The sequence below is a fragment of the Halyomorpha halys genome, unplaced genomic scaffold (assembly GCF_000696795.3).
Source record: "Halyomorpha halys isolate HHAL.00 unplaced genomic scaffold, Hhal_1.1 Scaffold7124.1, whole genome shotgun sequence".
Taxonomy (NCBI): Eukaryota; Metazoa; Arthropoda; class Insecta; order Hemiptera; family Pentatomidae; genus Halyomorpha; species Halyomorpha halys.
Window position 1 is genome coordinate 1 of NW_027114128.1, and position 823 is coordinate 823.

The 823-nt window shown below is 35.5% G+C and overlaps 1 protein-coding gene across 1 annotated transcript; it reads right to left on the reverse strand.

Annotated features, from left to right (window-relative positions):
- Positions 1 to 41: 41 nt before the first annotated feature.
- On the reverse strand, positions 42 to 753 carry LOC136796758 (uncharacterized; the record flags this gene model as incomplete). Its single annotated transcript, XM_067051380.1, has 1 exon — positions 42 to 753. A coding segment is annotated over exon 1 (712 nt), but the record flags the coding sequence as incomplete, so codon positions are not given.
- Positions 754 to 823: the final 70 nt, after the last annotated feature.

Consider the following 823-nt stretch of genomic DNA (forward strand, 5'->3'; position numbering starts at 1 on the left):
AACAGTGCAAGGATTAGATTCTGTATTAAATTTTTCTGAACCGAATATAGGTTCTTGTGCCGGCAAAGAGTTATTTGTAACAGGTTGTTTTGAAGTAGAAGATGATTCATAATCTTCCTTAGTTCCATCAGTACAAGGATCAGTTTCCATGTTAAGTTTTTCGGAATCAGATCGTTCTGGTAATTGCAAAGAGTTATTTGTAACAGGTTGTTTTGAAGCAGAAGAGGATTCATTATCTTCCTTAGTTCCATCAGTACAAGGATTAGTTTCCATGTCAAGTTTTTCTGAATCAGATATAGGTCCTGGTACAGGCAAAGAGTTATTTGTAACAGTTTCTTTTGAAGCAGATGAAGAATCATCATCTTTTTTAGTTCCATTAGTGCAAGGATTAGTTTCCATATCAAGTTTATCTGAATCAGATATAGGTCCTGATACAGGCAAAGAGTTATTTGTAACAGTTTGTTTTGAAGCAGATGAAGAATCGTCACCTTTTTTAGTTCCATCAGTGCAAGGATTAGTTTCCATATCAAGTTTTTCCAAATCAGATCGTTCTGGCACCTGCAAAGAGTTATTTGTACCAGGTTGTTCTGAAGTAGAAGAGGATGCACTATCATTTTTTGTTACAGCAGACTGAGAAGAGTTGTTTGCAACAGAGATGTCAGTAGTGGGAAAGGATTTGTTTTCTCTGGTAGCAACAGCGGATGGATTAGACACTATACAACTTTTTTCCAAATCAGAAACAGATTCAGGCATCTGAGATGATGTATTTGAAATAGCTGGGTCATAATTAGAAGGTAATATATCTTCTTTATTAGAAGCAGTA